Genomic DNA, 17,826 nt, shown 5'->3' on the forward strand with positions numbered 1-17,826 from the left:
ATCACCTGGTATGGCCATTATATTGATGATATATTCTTAATTTTTTATGGCACTGAGACTGAACTGCTGGATTTTCATAAATATTTGAACTCCATTAACAACAATATTAAGTCATCTGTTGATTACTTCCAGCACAGCATCAATTTTTTGGACCTCACTATCTTTAAGGGCACCGAGGGCCAGCTTCATACCATGCCTTTTAGGAAAAGCACTGCACATAACACCAGATTCTTTCCACCCTCACCATCTTAAAGACAAGATCCCATACGGTCAATTTCAACATCTTCGACGTATTTATGATATAGAGACGGATTTTGTTGAGCAGGCTGAGGCTATGTCAAATCGCTTTCTTAACAGAGCTCATAAACCCAGGGTAGTCAAGCAGGCTTTTGATAGAGCACAGTCCCTTGAGCATCACTCACTTCTGCAGAAAAACACCGGACATCAGCCTTCACATCAGTCTCGTCTGTTTTTCGTCACCACATACAGCACGCATGCTGAACAAATTAAACATATCATTAAAACAACTGGGCCATTATTGAGACTGATTCAGTGTTAAGTTAAGTTTTTCCTTAACCCCCTGATATTTCTTTAAGGCGTACCCCGACTCTTAGGGACTAACTTACGCACTTGCATCCTCCAGCAGATAAAAAGCATACTCGGCTGACCAAACCATCTGGTACTTTTAAGTGTATGCATTGCCATTCAGCTTTTACCTGTCTATCATATGACTATGCGATCATTTGTTACTGGGTCCTGCCACTATAAAGGCGGGGCTACATCCACAATGCATATGATTTTGAAGCCCTGACGAAGACCAGTATTTGGTCAAAACATGTTGGCCTTTTTAATGATTTAGCCACTATAATAAAGGCTTTATAATGTAATTCCTCCTTGTTTTTCACATTCTCATACTCTTGGAGTGCCTGGATTTCCCTCTCGTTTAAACCTAACCATGTGCCTCTTTTGCCTTATCCTAACCACCTGTGCCAGCATGTGCTTTTGTTGATGTCCTTACGTTGGTTGCCATGTGCTTTTGTTGCCTAAACATAACCAACCATAACCATAACCACCAACATGCAGCATAATCCCAGTGGTACCTTGGAACGTAATCAGCAGATGCAGGAAGATACCTAGGGTGTAATATGTAGACACGTAAATCCACAATCCACATCTGCAGAGTGGCAACATGTGACGATTTGGGACGATTTATAAAACTGTGTGTATGATATCCTATGAATTAGCTCCCCACGAATGATGTTATGTTCTTCACGTGCAGTCATTGATCTCTAATGATTTAACAGCACCACCTCATTCAACTACATAAAGTACATCATTCATAATAATCACACAATTGAATCAGCACCTCTCTAAAACAGTTTGCACAACAATTTAGTAGGATTTGTTGTAGAGCTGTTTTATTAGACTGCATTAGTTTTGGACAGGTCAGGATTTAACTTCAGGACAGGGTGAACACACAGCCAGTATGGAAAGGAGAAATGATTATAGTGACCAAGAACTCAATACAGGCATGTGTAGGATAAACTTTGAAAAAAAGTGAACAAATCCTTTGAAATACCCAGTTACAAATGAAAGAAATCATATACCATGATTCATCATGTAATCTTATATTTTGTGTCTGTATGATGCAAGAACAGCAAAGCTTTAGGTTTCATTTATGCAGTGATGGATTAAGTGCCTGAAAGCCATGTTTGAGTAAAAGAACAGATATCTAAACAGAAAAGGACTTTGTTTTAATGTAATTCACCTATTACAATATTAGTTAAATAGAAGTCTTCATGTATTTGATAATTAATTCATTAAAAGTAATTATATGATATTAAATGTGTTGAAATATTTAAAGTAAAACAGGAAAAGTAAATGGGCAGTAGTGGGCAGCACAGTAGTTCTGGCGATCCCAGGTCCTTTCTGTGTGGAGTTTGCATGTTCTCCTCTTGTCTGCATGGGTTTCCTCCAGATGCTCCACTTTCCACTACCATCATGGATGCAGGGTTAGTACTCCTGTTGGTGCTCCTGACCAAGGCACTGGCAGAGGATCTGCAGTTGGCCCCCGAGCGCTGCAGGCGGCTGCTCACTGCAGGATGGGTTAAATGCAGATGACAAATTTGTGCTATGTACATGTGACAATAAAGAACGTTTTGTCTACTTCTTCTAAATGCTGGCAATAAAAAAAAAGCAAGCAGTCTGAATTTTGAGAATAATGATGTTAATACACCACCTTACAAATGGGACATACAGTATATAACACTTAAAGAAAAACACATCATTTACACCTTAAAGGATTTAAAGAAAAAATACTTTTTTTCTTCCTCTGTTCCTTCCTTTTTCTTTTGTAATAAGTTACTAAAATGCTTAGAGGAAAATGTAGTGGAATAAAAGTGCACTTTAAAAAAAAAAAAAATGCGGTGGAGTAGGAATGGTAAATGGTAAATGGACTATACTTGTATAGCGCTTTTCTAGTCTTATTGACCACTCAAAGCGCTTTAACACTACATGTCACATTAACTCATTCACACACACATTCAAACACTGGTGGCCAAGGCTACCATACATGGTGCCACCTGCTACTCAGTAATCATTGATGACACGGCATTGGGAGCAATTTGGGGTTCAGTATCTTGCCCAAAGACACTTCGACATGTTGCCTGGAGGAGCCAGGGCTCGAACTGCTGACCTTCCGATTAGAGGACAACCCACTCTCCCTCTGAGCCACAGCCGTTATAAAAGCCGTTATACCATTTATGCCAACAAATTTGACTGCTGTCCCAAAATCTATGTCTTGCTCTTCTCCAGTAGAGAAGAAACATAAAAATTCTTTTTCATATTAACACTGATTTAAAACTACGGAACATCAAAACCAGCTATCAGTGATCGGTTGTTTCAGTCTAAAGCTATCAGTATCGGCCTTCAAATACCCATACTGGTCAAAGCCTTGTCTGATAAACCTAAAGCTTTTTCTAACCTTCTGCCAAGCTCTTATCATCCAGAAAAGCCACCACTGTCAAAACCTTTGATCTGCCTGGCTCACTGGCTATCAGAGAGCAGACTACTGTGTGTGTGTGTGTGTGTGTGTGTGTGTGTGTGTGTGTGTGTGTGTGTGTGTGTGTGTGTGTGTGTGTGTGTGTGTGTGTGTGTGTGTGTGTGTGTGTGTGTGTGTACCCTGAGGCCTGGCCAATCTCAGCTGCAGGCCGGTGACAGGTGCTAATGCTGGGGCGAGAGGCTGCACGGGCCTCCATGCTCCCTACTGTGATAACACTGACCGACCTGCAAAAGCATACAAACATACACACACTCACTCTCTCACACACACACACACACAGTAGTTAAACTTCCTGATAACTTTGCTGCACTTCAGAAGCAGCCCATGTGTGTGTTGGATTGATTTTTCAAAGGATTCCCCTTTAGTGCCAGCAGGCCCTCCATCAAAGCCAGCCACGAGAGTCTGTTAGATGTGTGTCTTTGTGTGTGTCTGTGTGTGTATGTGTGTCAAACAACAACCCTGTGTTTTGCCTTAGAGGTGATATGATGTTATTATGTCCTGCATGGTCGTTGATTTGATGTGCGTGCGTATGTGTGTCTTTGAATTGAATTTTGTAGCTGTAAAGGCCCATCTGGACAACACAGCTTAGTGTTACAGAGTGAAGTGTGGCTCATTGCTTATAGAGGAACAATGCGCTAAAACCTCCAGCTGACCATTTGGCAGAGGTTTTATATGCTTACATATTTGAAAATTTCATTAAATAAACCTATTCAGAGCTTTCCACAAAGGTCTAAGTATGTGGGTAGACCTGTAGGAAAGTAGGATTTAAGCACATTCTGCTGCACTAGACATGGAATTCATTGCAATAATGTGATATCAATTGCAATCATTTGCTACAGTCCTGAACTATAATGTAACAAATTGCAAAATTGTCAAATAAATGAATAAATGATTCCGTATATATCTGATGTTTTAGCTAATCCAGAAACAGAATAATTTAAGCTATTCGTCTTGTCTTGTTGCCCCTACCTTCACATTTAACGGTTCAATCTATGTCCATCCAGGTTTTCTGTAATGCCAGCATGCTCACAAATGGGGCGTTTCTACTAGCAGGTCGCTTCAGTTCAGTTCAGTACACATTTTTTTGTGTTTCCATTGTAGAAAGTTGTGGATGGTACCTTTTGTACCTTTGAAACCGTCCCCATTTTTGGTCCCCCCTCTGATTTGGCTGCAAGCACACAAATCTGATACTAAAATGTGGAGCTAACAACACTGCAGTCTGTTGACTGGTCAGTAGAGAATCAACACTGTGTTCAGGGCTGAGCTGTGGCTGCTTTAACCACTGTTCATACTGTGACAAGTTTTTCATACATTAGTAAACTGTAAGTATAAAATGAAAGGATGTTTGCAGCCTCTAGCAGCAGCTGGAGACTGAGAAAAAATAATGTCATTCACTGGACTACCTGCTGGCAACTTTTACGGTGGACATTTACTTTTAATGTTACTCAGTGCATGAGATGACAATGTGAATCCATCAACACAATGCTGTTAGCATTTATCATGTAGGTTTAAAGGCCAAACACTTAATAACTTGTTAATTAAGGCAATGAATGTAATGTTAGGTTAGTTGTCACTATGAGTCCTGTTATTGAGATAACACCTGATCACTCGTTGGAGAATTGTTTTTTTTTTTGGTTTTTTTTTTTAAAATTTAATTACCATACAATACTGTGATTATTAAAACATGCACCACTTTGTGCAACAATTGACTGCAACAAATGTAGGACAGATTTTTCTGATCTGGTGCTGCAGAAGTCTTAAACTTTTGTATTTGTGTAAACTCAGCACAGGAAGTGACTTTGCTAATTCACAGGTCACAAGCCTAAATTTAAGGTTTTAAAAACCAACAATTTACAAGGTTGGAAAGTTGGTACACATCAAGAATAATGTGAACATTATATTTATCTAAATCAGCTGTGTGAATGAGGAAATTAACTTGTGTGATCAATCAGAGACATGTTCAGGGTGTCTCCCAACTCTCGCCCAATGTTGGTTGGGATCAACTCCAGCCCCCTGTTACCCTGTAAAGGATAAGCGTGGATGGTGAAATAAGTATCTTTTGCATTCAAGGTTCTAAAGGTAGTTTCAACCTTACTAGAGTTTGGCGAGGCAGATTCACCTGTTGAAGACCCTACATGGCAGTGAGTGATACCTGCCTGAATGCTGCAGACTTCATTATCTTGAAATTATTAAAATTTTTAACTCAATTTCAAGGGTAAACCCAAGAGATGCTCTGCAGAGTTCAAACCTTTAAAACATGGTGCATTTCTGGCCACACCACAGTTAATGACAACAAATAACATCTGCAGCTAGAGGCAGAACAGGGACTGTGAGATCACTGATCGGGATGTGGCCAGAGGCTTAACAAGCTCTACTGTAACAAGCTAGTTACAGTATGAGCAATAAAAAGTCAACTATCTGTTTTTTGACGTAGCAGGGAGTTGCTTATTAGAGCAGTTATCAAATGTTTTTGGGGATGCTTGTTGGAGTCAGTTGTAGTTATCTGTGAATACTAATATAAATTTGCCTTGCAGGTCGCCTACAGAAATAGTTGCCAAACGTGTTTAGCCCAGTTTAGCATATAAATACAGCTTTCAACAACTCCAAATCTTTCTTATTTACGTGCTGTATCTTGTTTAAGGCAACTAAAGTCTGTAGTTTTTGGAGGCACGAAAGGCAGTCACAGGATTAGTGGTACCATGTGATGAATATCTACTTAATCATTGGCCAGGATCTCTGTGCAGCTCCTCCTTCTACAGCAGAGGCTGTCAGGAATACTCAATGAACACATCAGCAACCTAGCTAACCTTTTGTTTTATGGATTTTTTAACCAACTGTCTTGACTGGGCAACCCCACTGGGAAGACAGGACGTGTAAGAGGCCGCATGCACTCACTGGCTGTTTGTCAAGAAACAGCTTGAGGACTGCTGAAACCACAATAGCTTGTTTTACATGACCATGGCCAAACATGTAAAGCAGATTGAAAGTAATATTTGTTATATTAGAAGGAGCTAGGCCAGCAGTTAGGCCAGCAGTTCCGCCTGTGTCTTTGTGCTTGGCAAGGCTTAGTTCCACCTGTGTACTGAGTGGTAAATGATATGTGGACCTGCCTCTATAGTCTTCTATCCACTCAAAGCGCTTTAAAACTCCATGTCACATTCAGCTATTTACACATACATTCACACACTGGTGACCGCCATACAAGATGCCACTGACTTTATAATTTCATGTTGCTCTAAGATCTGATTCAGCACCTGTGCAGGTTTCCCCACTTAGCATCAAAATGATATCATGAAGACAGTGTGCTACACTGTCTGTTAGAAGAGCGATGCCGTTATGCAGAATTGATCTGATGATTACGAGGATTATGATGATGAGGTCATTCGTTTGTATTATCCTTTTTTAGCATGCTGAGTCACAGGAGCATTTTACTGACATCACTGTTAAATCATCTCTTTCAGCCTCTATCACCTCTCAGTGCTGGCAGGCACAGTGACCGAGTCAAATGGACATAATAATAAAATAAACCAGTTGTTTTAGTGTCTGCATGCCTCCTTGACTGCCTGCCTGGCTGGCTGGCTGGCTGGCTGGTCTCTCTCTCTCTTTCTCTCACGCACACACACACACACACACACACACACACCCACACACAGAGAGAGAGAGAGAGAGAGAGAGAGAGAGAGAGAGAGAGAGAGAAACAGGTTGCAGACTCTCTGGCTCCAAAGCACAAGATCTCTCTGATTGTAGAAATTACGGCAGACAGAAGGGAGAAAAGATTAAGGTGCAGTGTAGCTCTGTGTGGATTTAGTTTGACAGGCATGATGATTGTGTTGTGCTTACGAGTTATTTGTTGTGTGTGTGTGTGTGTGTGTGTGTGTGTGTGTGTGTGTGCGCGTGTGTGTGTGTGTGTGTGAGAGAGAGAGAGAGAGAGAGAGAGATCTGCTGGACCCCAGTGGAACTGGTGTGTAATTCATTAACATTGTGGTAGAAATGTTTGGCGATACATTAAATACTGAAAAAGAACAGTCCTAACCAGTTCATAAGTCAGTTTAATTATTCAATTATTTAATATAGCTCAACAACTCCCATGACTGTTCATGCACACTTCTAAGTAAGGCAAGTACTGTATACAGCCAGTAACATACACACTAATCAAAAATAAAAGTAACACTCACCATGTGTTGAATTAAGTTCAACTTACTTAAAAAAATCTGTACCCACAGGTCAGTATTCTGTTATCAGTCATCTGGTCTATGACGGTTGCTACAGTCATAACAAGAACGTAAGCTGAGGCTAGAACTTTTTTTTTTTTTTTCCCGAAACAAGTAGTATTTTTCTTTTAGGGTAAAAAAAAGCATCTTGTGGCTTCAACTTTTTGACCTGTGTTGGATTATGGTGATCTTTTGTACATGCTCTCCTCTGCTCAGTGTCTCCATAAGGTTGATACAGCTCACCATGTGTCCTTGAGGTCCATTACAAATTATAAAGCTGTGACCCTCCGTTGTGAGTAGTACTCTCAGGAAAGATGACCTGTTCTGGTGACCTGTAGGCTCTTACATTGATACTCTATATATACAGCAATTCTTGGTCTGCTGCCACACTACCTCTGTGTTTTTATCACGCAGAGAAGTAGCGGACAGTATTCATTGTGTTCTCAGGATCTCTGTCCCAACCGCTCGGACACAAATTGGGAAAAGGGCTTCTGTGTATTCTGCACACTCAGCCTCGAATTTGTTACAGAATGACTTGAAACTCAAGGAGCTGGTGTTGTTAAAAGTTTTTAAATCTAATGAAAGACTTAGAAGCAGATTCTATAGGATGTGGATGTTTTTAGCCTGTCTGGTTGTACAACTGACTCTCAGAAAGTTCTCTTTCGACTCATAGATAGTTCTCTTTTAATGCTAATTTTAGCCTTTGTGAACTGTCTTTTGTCTCTCTTTGTGTCTCTGTCTGCAACTTTGTGTTTTACTGCTGACTGTCTCGGCCAGGTCTCCCTTAGAAAAGAGATTCTTAATCTGGGACCAGCCTGGTTAAGGGTAAATAAATAGATAAAGTAGAAAGTAAAAAATAAATTCTTTGGGTTTAATTTCAGATTGACCCCATCTTATTCATCTTTTTACATTTTTGTTGGCCTGTCTTGAGTGTTTAGGTTTCTAAATATTTTACATATACTAGGAAAATGTATTCAGTAAGTGCTTATGCAGAAAAAAAGACACATGCCCTGTCAGTGTTTGACCAAAAATATGATATTTTGGGGTTAATATTACTGCATTAATGTTAATGTTGCACTTTACTCCTGTAGATGTTTACAGTTGGGCTCAATTTGACTCCTGTATGTCCTGTTGGGTAGTTTAATCTTCCGCTATGAATCGTATTATAAAGATTGTCATATGTTTGTAGCGTGGCTGTCCTGTGAGAAACACATATCTGCCAAAGCCAGAAAAAACAGCCCTGCTTTCTGCTTGGTAACAATGAATTTTCCAACTGATCCAAGAGGAGTTTTATACAGTAGTTATTCAGTTAAGAAGGAGGGATTTTTTTTCAATACATAAAAGAACACTTCATCCTTTATCACAAGCATTCAAAATCAACATATCTGAAGATATATGGTCTTCACTAGACAGGAAATGGATAAAGAAATTGTAATATGAAAAGTAACTACAGTATTTTCCTATGAGATGCAGTGGAGTAGAAATCAATGAAATGAGTTTAAATAAAATGATAATGATATCATATAGATGTTACGTACTTAGTCACCTTCCAAAATTGGTTTCGACCCAAAGTTGCATTAAGCTCATATCATCATGGAAATTAAAACTGCTTGCACCCAAATTTGGCAAAAATTGTCTGAAATGGATTAGACTTCACATGTCTGACTTGGTCCAAATGCCTGAATCTGCTCTCATCCTCATCCTTCCAGTCAGTGTATTGCTGGACAGTTATTACGACTGCAAATACTGCCACACCCCTTAGTCTAACAAGTAATCAAGATGCTTAACTTTGTGTTTGTGTTTTGCATGCAGGTGCGTTTGATGGGCGTGGCGTGACCCTGCTGGAAGTCTGTGGTAGCTGGCCAGAGAGCTTTGGCGTGCCACGGCACAATGTTGGCTCAGCAGATGCCAGTGATGAAGGCCTTCGCGAGAGACTGGCCGATGCCATGTCTGAGTCCCCCTCAAGGGATATAGTTGGATCAGCCACAGGTCAGGAGAGAATGGACAACACGCAAATGCATCTACACATTCACTTCACATGAACATATGCCCACTTTCAGAAAACTTTCATTTTTTCCTAATGGTTGGAGGAAGCATTTCAAAAAGATTTTTAACATTTAGTCTGTCATTGAGGGATTTCTCATAACTGAGATCACTGATTAGAGGGATGTTTGCACAGTGACAGCACTCCTCAGTTAGATTTTAATCCATCCAGTCTAAAACAATAAGTGCAACAATAAAGATAACAGACTAGATAAAGGATCCCCAGTTTCACCTGTCCTCACAGACTGCTCTTGATACATTTTCACTTTGTACATCCATAAGAATAACTATCTGTCATAGTCCCTGATGAGAGTACCTCAACTATATTTTGGCATATTCTTCTTGCTAAGGACATTTCTACAGCTGAAATCATACTTGAAGGAATTCTGTAGAGCCTATTAAATGCCTGTGAGTATGAAAAAAGATAAGGATGTGGAAAAATGTGACAGCTTGTAGACTTGATGTGAAAACTTGTAGAACAAAAATCTTGACTTGAATGTTCAAATCTTTACTTTTCTTACCAATCAGAAATTAGAAGACGAAGCTCTCCATTGTTCCACTGTTCACATATACAGCCTCTCAAACCTACTTCAAATGAAACCACACCCCCATGATGTAAACATGGGAAGCTGTTTCCAAATGGAAACTGTACTCCTGTAGTCTCAGTGAAATATGACAGCTACAGTAGCTTGGAAAATAGCAATATCGGACACTACACATTTGAGGAATTTACTGCTTATGAGACCACCGATTAGACAAAAATAAGCCAGCTAACACACCCTATCTTCCACCTGGTCAATTTATTTTTTCCTAGGATGGCAAAGGCATGTCCCGCACTGTTCTCCCTCTGATTGGTAATTGCTTGTTGCTTTCTTTAGTTGCATTCGTTAGGATTAGGCAAGAGAAATGAGATTGGTTAGGTTTAGGGTAAGAATGTCAGGGTAAGCTTATCAAAAGTAGAGCGAGGCAGGCCATCCTAGGGAAAAAAACCCTCTGTCCCTCTACTTCACTTCGTGGCTGCAGCAGCTTGAAATCAGCCGGTGCGAACCCCAATGCTGGGTAAGGATCCCGATTCTGTTGCTTTGGTTTGCAGTGTCAGAATTTGAGTTGCTATAGCCGCTAACTGAAGGTCCAAACTGCCACTCGCTCTCCTCCTGGATAAAGTGGTTTCCTAGCAGTTGGAAGGGTGCACCAGCACCGGCTAACCAACTAATTCATGTACCATGTGTGCTTTCTCACTTCCACAGCTACAAGTTATGCAACACATTTTTGGCAAGTCAAAGTGTGCAGATCTGACAATTTATGAGGTGAAAGGGCACATTTGTGAAGTTGCAGTGACCAGTTACAGTTTTAATCTCTGAGTCACGGTTGTATTTGAAACCAGACCCAAGTAAAGAAAAAAAAAAACATAATAAAGATGAGCAATTAATGGATTACAATTTTGCAGCTATCATTCTATTTCTTTTTTATATCAATCTACACATTTGTGAATATGATTTACATTCAGAACAAAGATGAATATTTACTAGGTGATAATTTCAACAAGTTTTCATTGAGTGAAGTGAAAAACTCAACATTATCTAAACAAGTTCAGGAATATGTTTGACAAGTTCTCATATTTGCAACATATTAACTTTCATAAAAATGTTGCATATTGAAGTCATGTCCTGAGGATATGGCTTAACATACATTTGTGCAACTTGAAAATAAAATATTTTTAGAAGATGCTTTATGCACCTGCGACACTTTTACATGTAGTTTCAGCCTGCTCTCATTCCAAAGTCCTTGCGATATAAGATACCGATGCCAAAAGCCATCTTTCACTGTGGTATGTTATGCTGCCAGGTAGCATCAGTTTGTAACAAATCCCGACCGAACCTTTCGTGGTGTAATGATGCACCACCAGTCGGGCAGACAGCACCTGGCATGAACCATATGATACGTGGACAGGCAGCATGAGTTAGTAACACGGCTGGACGGAACCAGTTGTAGCCATATGAAGTGCCGCTGAACGGCATTGGGTTGAAATGCTGCTGGTAACGATGTAAAATGAATAGCACAAGGATCCTTAAAGGGCAGGTGGGAGGCAAAGTGAATGGGTCCAACAAACCCGAGACTTTCACCCAGGAGCCCGGTGTTCACTTCCTTTATGATTATAGAGCCAAACCATGATGTTTGCTTGTTTTCCCCCTAAACCTAACCACATGCTTCTTTTGCCAAAACCTAACCACACGTGCCTTTGTAGCCTATTCCTATTCCCATGTGCTTCTGTTGATGTCCCAGTGTTGGTTGTGGCATCCTGGAACATCCATGGTAGATGCAGGTGGATACCTAGAGCATAATATGTAGATGTGGAAGTCCACTGACAAAGCAGCAATGTGTGATGACTTGGGATGAGAATGTGTTGGTAGTACGGGTAGATCTTGTGTGTCTCTTCCACGCAAAAAACACATCATTGACAGTCTGATCTGTTTTTGTTTTCATTCCATATATAGCCCATTATAAATATGTCCCATGCAGCTAAGTGTTGTGTTAGGCCACCTGACTTCCTCACTGTGGCATTACACAGCACTAGACAGTGCTGCCAGGTCAAGGCCCAGTGATGGATTAGCTCACTACGAGTAAGATGTTGTGGTTGTGTGTGTGTGCATGTGTGTGTGTGTGTGTGTGTGTGTGTGTGTGTGTGTGTGTGTGTGTGTGTGTGCATGTGTAGGTTTTGATATATCCGCACATGCCTTGCTTTACTTTGAGGCTTCCTGTCTACATGTGTGTATGCATCCTTGTGTGTGTGGGTGAGTGTGTGTGTGTGTGTGTGTGTGTGTGCAGCACATGCCGTTGGCCCTGATAGTCCAAATGGTTAACTCGTTTAGGAAGTGGCAGTGCTCTCTCTTTCTCTTCCCCCTCTCTTAAGTGAACAAGAGTTCCTTTGATTTAAATGTGTATCTGTGTGTGTGTGTGTGTGTGTGTGTGTGTGGGAGTGGGGTGGTGGGGGGTGTGCTCCACAGAGGCAGTCACAGGGGTGTGGTGTGGGGAGCGTGTTGGGGTATGGTGGGGGGGTTCACAAGGCCCTAATGGATTTAGCATCGACTATCACCCCCCAACCATCTCCAGCCACATCCAGTCCAGTCCCTCTTTCTCTGTTAGGACTTAACCTCATTTGTAGCCTCCCTCCCTCTCTCTGTCTCTCTCTCTCTGTGTCTGTCTCTCACTTCTCGTCACTCTTTTTTTACTGTGCACCCCCACCCCACCCTCTGTGTTTCTTCATTAGATTAGATGTTGGAGACTCCCGAACACTAGAAGTCAGTCGCCTCTTGTTCTTGCCCCCCATCGCATCCTGACCCCCACAAAATTCATTACTGATCACATTACATCAAAATACATGTGTGACACACACACACACACACACACATGCCGTGGGCTGTGCTGAAGACATCGTCCGCAGGGAATGTGATGGACTTGTTGGTTCCTTCATCCATTCATACAGGCAGAGAGGCTTCAGTCTCTCGGGCTAATCTAATAGCACCGCACTTCTGTGCAGCAACATAAGAAATATTCCTGTGTCTGCTGTAAGGAGGAGATGTTGAGGAGTTGGGATTCTGTGGAAACAGGACCTGGTTGGGACAGTGTTGTCCATTTTACTGTCAGTTGGATGAATGGGTACAGTTTGTTCAATTACTTGTTTGTTAAAGAGCTTATTCTTATTAATACTGCTGTGACAGGAGGAGCTTAAAGGGTTGGTTCACCCTAATTTAAAAAAACAAACAAACAAACAAAAAACATCTTTTAGTCATTTTCCTATTGTGGTATCCAGGTTTGAAGATACTGTTGTTTTGACTTAGTTTGCAAGATGTCCTACCTCTCCGTCAACACTTTTCATTTGAATAATTTCTCTCAAAGCTATATATATATATATATATATATATATATATATATATATATATATATTTGAACAATGTATCTATAGTATGGGCAGGGAACATGTTGATATGCAACAAAAAACACAACTCAACTGTCAACTTCTAGATGAAATCTGAACACATCAGAGTAAACCACCCATCACCAGCAAGAATTACAGTTGATAAAAGCTGTATCAAATCCAAGCTTTGTGAACATGAGAGCCTCATCCATCTCCAGACCCAGGACCTCCAGCAGAACATGAATAAATGAAGCATACAGTAATGTGGAGCACCAGGCATTTCATTCATGTTCTTCTCCATTGTGGTATTCATACAGAGGACTTACAAATAATGTTAAAAACATCTTGGCCCTGACTCTGAAGATCTGATTTCCTGTGGCTTTCTATTGGAAACAGGCAACAGCCGACATGTCACCCCGTCCACATATGATCCACACATGATATGCTCCTCTCTGGGTTAAAGTGAGAGACAGAGTTTTTTGAGTTGTGACATTCAATTAATTATTTATCGTTGCTATATGTGCACTTAAAGTGTTTCCGTTGTGAATTGAGCTGTATATGGTGTGTTTAAAGGCTCTCTGCATGTGTGTGTGTGTGTGTGTGTTTGTTGGCGTGAGACTTAGATGGGCAGAGGCAGATGGTATCTTGCTCAGTGTCTCCATTTGCTGTATGCTGTGGCCCCAGTGCTCAGACACACAGCACAGTGGAGCTGCTAACATAAACCTTGAAGCCGGTTACGAATACACACACACACACACACACTCGCGCGCACACACACACATACACACACACACACACACACACTCTTACCTCACCTATATGCACATTTACCTCATCTATTTCTGTCATATGTTTCCATGCAACTGTTGAGTGAATTCTTTTAAAGTTTTTCATTTTTTTAGACAAATAGTTCCAACTGAGTCTGTGTCATTATTGATGTAATTTCTGTGCTATTTATCACAGATTGTTTTTTATCTACAAAAACAATTGGCTGTAAGAATATTTACAAAAATAGATTTGGATGGAAACACAGCAGCAAGACATTTTTCTCCCTCTCTATGTGTCTACTCAAAGGATCTCGGCTGGAATGCTCACTGATATAACAAATCACCGTCTCTCTGACATTCTCCTCCTGCACACACATATACACACACACACACACACACACACGGGCACACTCTCTCTCTCACAGATTCACAGGGAAAACAAAGCCTCCAGTCAGGGTAATGAGGCTCTCACGCTAAGGCCGAGACCCAGCGTCGCCAGCTTGGAGGGCAGGTGACACTCACATAGAGAGATGGACGGCTGGATGGAGGGAGAGAGAGAACAGAACATTAAGAAGAGGAGGGGGAAGAGAGTGAGAGAGTCACTGACGACTAAAAGACACTGGGGCTGAAATTAGATCTGGCTCCAATGATATAATGTTGCTAACTAGATTTGGCTTATTGGTGCCTTTCCAACATAAATTCCACTAAAGCCATATGGAGAGTGGACTACTGCTCAACACAACCTGGTGTGTCTCAGCTGAGAGCAACTTCAGCTGAGGAACAATGGTGCTTTTTACATCTGTTTACTCGCATCCTGTCATACTACAATATGGTTTTTTTGTTTTAGTGGAAGGGTATTTTTATTTTGACATCCTTTGTATTGAGTGCGTACAGAGATGTAATGTATTGTGCATCAGACAAGTTTTCCAAGCAAGAGATAACAGACACCATGTGTTTAGAGGAGATTTTTTTTGGGCAAATAGCAAAAATGATATGACCTGTTTTGTTTTTTTAATTAAAAGTCCAAAAATGCTTATATTGAAAACAAAATCAAAAACATAATGTTAATAATTGTCACAGAATAAGAATATATGATTAACTTTTGATAAAACTAGGTTTTTTTCACACTTCATGATTACACTGAGGTATTTCTGTCTGCAGTTTAGTTAAGAGCAACGTTAACCTCTACAAGAGTTAAAAAATCTTCACTCGAGATTGGAAATGCAGAGTTAAGGAGGTATTTTCTGCCATATGTAAATGAACTGTTCTGCGGCAATTCTATATGTTGCATAAATGGACAGAATAGAGACATTTCAGAGCCAGTTTTCATATACTCGCCTACCCTGTCGCTCTTCCAACTTGTCAAATACCAAAGCTTGGTCAGTGGCCCTTGGCATCAGATACCAAGGAACAGAGGCATTCTTTAGTGGGGCACTGTACATTTTTTATGAAGATCCGAGCTACCGCTGAAGTGTAAAGAGTGAGGAAGTCTGTATAGGGCATGCAGCAGCGATGGTGGAGGGGTCAAACAAACTTCAGACTTTCACCCAAGAACGTGTTGATCATTTCAAGTTATTTTAATAATGTATTGTGCTTGTATGTGTAATATGCAATGCTAGTGACATGTCATGTGACACGTGATGTGATGTTAATGAAGTTTAGTAAGAAATGTACTTAGTTTAAGCCAAATCATGAATTTTAAGAAATCTCTCTTGACCATCACTTATGTCGCAGTAGAAGTATGTTGCATTGTATTTATCTGCTCTCTGTCTGTATTTTCTTATTTTCTACTTTTATTTGCTGTGGTCAGGATGTTTATGAGCATGTGCCCCAACTGATAACATCATGCAGAAGAGGTCGGAACTTTGTAAAATGTTTTCAACCGAATTGCAAGCAGTATGTATCCAAGAGAAAGCTATGAAAATACCCTTCTATCTAAAATAAAACTGCATATTGTGATGTGATAGGATGCAAGTAAACAGATGTAAAAACATGAAAATAGTGGACACAGAGCTGAAAAATTCAAATATGGCGAGAGGAAATGGCAAGTGGACAAAGCTCATTCCAAAACAAGAGTGACTCTGGGGTTGGATTTCACTTTCATTTTTGCTGGCAGCAGTAAAGGAGAGGATGAGGAGCAACAATAAGTTGGCCTGTTTTCTGTCAGACAGGTCGGTGACAGCGGTTAGCGTTGTTCGCTAACATGTTCTCATCCAAACTCGTCACATGGTGCTGCTCTGTCAGTGACCTTCTGCGTCTACTTATGACGTTTTAGGTATCCTATTGCGTCAGTTGTTTACGCTCCAGGATGCTGTTACGTTGATGTCAACAAATGCACATGTCGGAATGAAGCAGCACGGCCCCTATGTTTACACAACAGCACATGGCAACCACAGCCGACTTTGACGATGGTTAGGAATAAGTAACAAAGTCACAGATGGTTAGGTTTAAGCAAAAGAGGCACATGGTAAGGTGTAGAAAAAAAACACCTTGCATCCACACAAGAAGGAAACTTCAGCAAAGTCACAAGTTATCAGACCCATCTACCTCCCCACTCACCTGCTCTATAAGCACTTTATATTACTTTGTCACTGGCAGCATTGTTATCTGACGCCATCCTTCAGAGTTTCATGTGCACGCCACCAGTTCTGTCAGACGACGTTCTCAAGTGACGCCACTGCAGACAGTGGTGTTTGCTGTGGTTCTTGCATGGCTTTTAATTTCAATACATTTTAGGTTGGACTGAAAATGTCTAAATAATTTCAATCCTATGTTTAGCCAACCTACTGTGCTATTAATATCTTTCAGAAATCTCTCCCTGCGTGTATAAGACTTTCACCAGTATTTTCCTGATATGAGCCAACAATCTGTGACTCACAGGGTCATCACCACTCACAGAGTGAAAGAACGCTTTAGGTTAAATAGCCTTTGTTCATGGTGCCAACAGTGCTGTTTGTTTTTCATGTTGCTGTACTGAGCAGTTGATGTGTTGGGTTTAGTTGATTGATGAGTTAAGGGTGCTGGGGACCACACACACCAAGCTCAACCATAACCAGCTCAAAGAAACTGTGAGTAATACTCCAAATAATAATACTAATAATATTCAGACTGTCTGAGCTGCACTAAACTCAGCTGGCTCTCTCAATGCTGAACTCAAGTGACTCGACTCAAGACAGATATTTATGAGAGCTTTATCAGCACCCAAAGGTTCAGAGCATTTTCTCCGCGTGTGTACAAGTGTGGATGCATGTGTTGATTAATCCCAGCAGTTTATTCTATATTATTGTACACCGTGCATGTGTGTGTGCGTGTGTGTCTGCGCACATGCATCAGCCAGCTATTGCATGTGTTCAGGGGTTGAAAGTGAGATTTGGGGGTGGGGGAACCCTAAGATTAGGTGTAGTGGTGCGGTGTTGAAAAATAATTTTCTTCAAAATAACACAAATTCATTGTCATTTATTTAGTTGTCCAAAACATTTTACACAGAAATAACTTAACAACTTTAACATCACAGCGTGTACATGTGCAGTCCGTTTCTTTTTTTTACATATCTAAAATGTATGGCATTACTTACGCAAAGTTCCTCTTCTTCTGTCCTCTCTTCCACCTTGTAGAGTCAAGTGATCATACATTAAAAGTATACTACACAGCAATCTAAGTTACTCACCAGCACAGCAGAAAGTAAAAGATTCACTCTAGTCATACAGTGTGTTCACCTTACTATAGGCCTACTTGCATTTTTTGTTGTTGTTGTTTTCGGCACTTTGTCTCTTCAGTGTCTGCTGATTACCCTCTGGCAGCTGGTTGCTGCCTTTTTATTAAGTCCTG

The 17,826-nt window shown here is 40.6% G+C and overlaps 1 protein-coding gene across 2 annotated transcripts in view; it reads left to right on the forward strand.

Annotated features, from left to right (window-relative positions):
* bcas3 (BCAS3 microtubule associated cell migration factor) overlaps window positions 1-17,826 on the forward strand; it is a 479,979-nt gene that overhangs the window by 424,925 nt on the left and 37,228 nt on the right. For both annotated transcript variants that reach the window (XM_088079374.1, XM_088079377.1), the window contains one exon: window positions 9,085-9,261. In XM_088079374.1, coding sequence (XP_087935500.1) covers window positions 9,085-9,261 — 177 coding nt within the window. The remainder of the gene's footprint in view (window positions 1-9,084; window positions 9,262-17,826) is intronic.

This window comes from Plectropomus leopardus, chromosome 6 (assembly GCF_026936395.1).
Source record: "Plectropomus leopardus strain MGB_pleo_1.0 chromosome 6, ASM2693639v1, whole genome shotgun sequence".
In the NCBI taxonomy this organism is placed as follows: domain Eukaryota; kingdom Metazoa; phylum Chordata; class Actinopteri; order Perciformes; family Serranidae; genus Plectropomus; species Plectropomus leopardus.